The following is a 1,971-nucleotide window of genomic DNA, read 5'->3' as shown; positions in this document are numbered from 1 at the left end:
GCTCTCCGCTGCTTGGTACCTGCATATAGATCCAGTTATAATCTTGTTGTTGCCCTCTTATAACATCCCTACCCGACCTCAGCTCTCCCTCTTGCCTCTCCTCCCTTCCACTCCCTTATGCCTACCTCTGCATATCGCCCACCCACATACATACAACTTTGGAATCGTCTACTGCTGGTGATCGCATATCGTCCTTGACACCAATAATACTCTTTACCTCTCCCCCCCTTTTTTTTCCTTGCGGCGCAATTTACATCGTCCACCAACCTGCCTTCGTTTTTCTCGTTTATTTCCTGCCTGGAATCCCGATTCACCTAAACCTAATTGCGGCTTACCCCTTAGCCCACCTCTTACATCAAACTTAGGAAGTACCTCTGCTTTCACCCTGGGTTCTGCCATAGTATAGAGAGGGCTCCCCGTCTCCTCTCGAACAATTACCAAGACGGGACTATCCTACTGCATATCTTACACGGCCTTTATCTAAACGGTTTATTTCCCCCTCTTCCGCAAAACAGACAATAAACGCACTGGCGTTTTGACCGAATTGCCCGCTCCATCGTCCAGCCACATTGTTGAACGATATTTAAAAAGCTCTGCACTCCCTGTCCACTACCACCATTCCCCCATCCCCTCGCCGCAACAAAGGAAAATCTCTACTGCCAACCTACTGTTTTCCTTCATTTCATCAGCAGGTGCATTTTGCGACCGCTCTTGATATACTTCCCTTGAAAATATGCCTGTAATGGACATCTTGGGTTTCAACCTTGCCAACCCAAGCCTTCCAAAGAGTGTCCTGCAACCTCTCCCACACCCGTGCACTTCGTCAATCGCCTCGTCTGCGTCGTCTTCCTCGTCCTCAGTCTTCTCCCTCGACTCCTCTTCCCAATATTCACTGTCGTCGTCAGCTAGTTCTGTCGACGTGATCTGGGAAAATGAGGTCTTAGGAACTGGTGACTCATCATCACAGCAACCGGCTGGAGGAGCTAGAACGTTGAGCTCGTCAAGTGAATCGAACTTCCACTGCTTCCGTTCTGGAAGAGGTTGTGGCCCTAAAGTCGCTGACGCTGCGGTTGCTCCTGAATTGCGGCAGAATCCCCGACGTACCAATAGTAACACCTCATTGTCATCTGCCTGTTCGCGGGCCCCACCTTCGTTGGTCCGCCAGTGTGATCGGAAGGTCAATTTCGTCGACAATCTTGTCGGTAAGTTAAGATGCCGAAATCCCCGTCGTCCATTCTATTCTGCCGTGTTTATTTGTTTTCCGTTTCTGATCTTGCTTTTCTGTTCCCACTTGTTTTCGTGCTCTGGAAGACTCTGCGTCTCAGATCGTCGAAACTATCTGGCCGTTATCAGTGGTAGCGCTCCGCAATGATTCTCCCTTGGGTTCAAGGGGGGTTTTGCCACTGCGCACTTTCATCCAGGAAACCCTTCGACGGTCAAGAACCAGCTATTCGACTCTCCAAGTTGCCCTGTACTATCTTATCATGATTAAGCCTCATGTACCTAAACAAGATTTCACCATGGAGCAACCCAGGAACCACCCGTGCTCTCGTGCTATGCAATGTGGCAGGCGAATGTTCCTTTCTGCACTTATTTTAGCCTCTAAGTATCTCCAGGATCGAAATTACTCCGCCAGAGCGTGGAGCAAAATTTCGGGATTGAATACACTTGAGATCAATCAAAATGAGCTGGCGTTCCTCGAGGCTGTGGGCTGGAAACTTCACATTTCGGAAGCCATCTTCCAGCGTTGGACGGACATTGTTCTCAAGTACACGCCCAGCGCGGGTGGTTCTCCAAACGGAGAAGGTCTCACCTGGCGGAACATTATCCCTGTGCTCACTGCAGAACTTGACACCGTCGATCTGGAATCCGACCGGTATCGTGGTGTCACTGATCATGTCATGTCTGGCATCAGCGTCTCACCGTCACAAATATAACACGTACGCCGATCCCGGACGGATTGTCCAATGT

The 1,971-nt window shown here is 49.9% G+C and overlaps 1 protein-coding gene across 1 annotated transcript; it reads left to right on the top strand.

Annotated features, from left to right (window-relative positions):
• Window positions 1-742: 742 nt before the first annotated feature.
• Window positions 743-1,937, top strand: HCAG_08485 (predicted protein; the record flags this gene model as incomplete). The annotated part of the gene is made up of 2 exons (XM_001536653.1): window positions 743-1,202; window positions 1,312-1,937. 2 exons carry the CDS (start codon window positions 743-745, stop codon window positions 1,935-1,937), a joined length of 1,086 nt encoding a protein of 361 aa, XP_001536703.1.
• Window positions 1,938-1,971: the final 34 nt, after the last annotated feature.

This window comes from Histoplasma capsulatum, genomic scaffold (genome assembly GCF_000149585.1).
Source record: "Histoplasma capsulatum NAm1 scaffold_11 genomic scaffold, whole genome shotgun sequence".
NCBI lineage: Eukaryota > Fungi > Ascomycota > Eurotiomycetes > Onygenales > Ajellomycetaceae > Histoplasma > Histoplasma mississippiense.
This window is presented reverse-complemented; position numbering and strand designations above follow the sequence as displayed.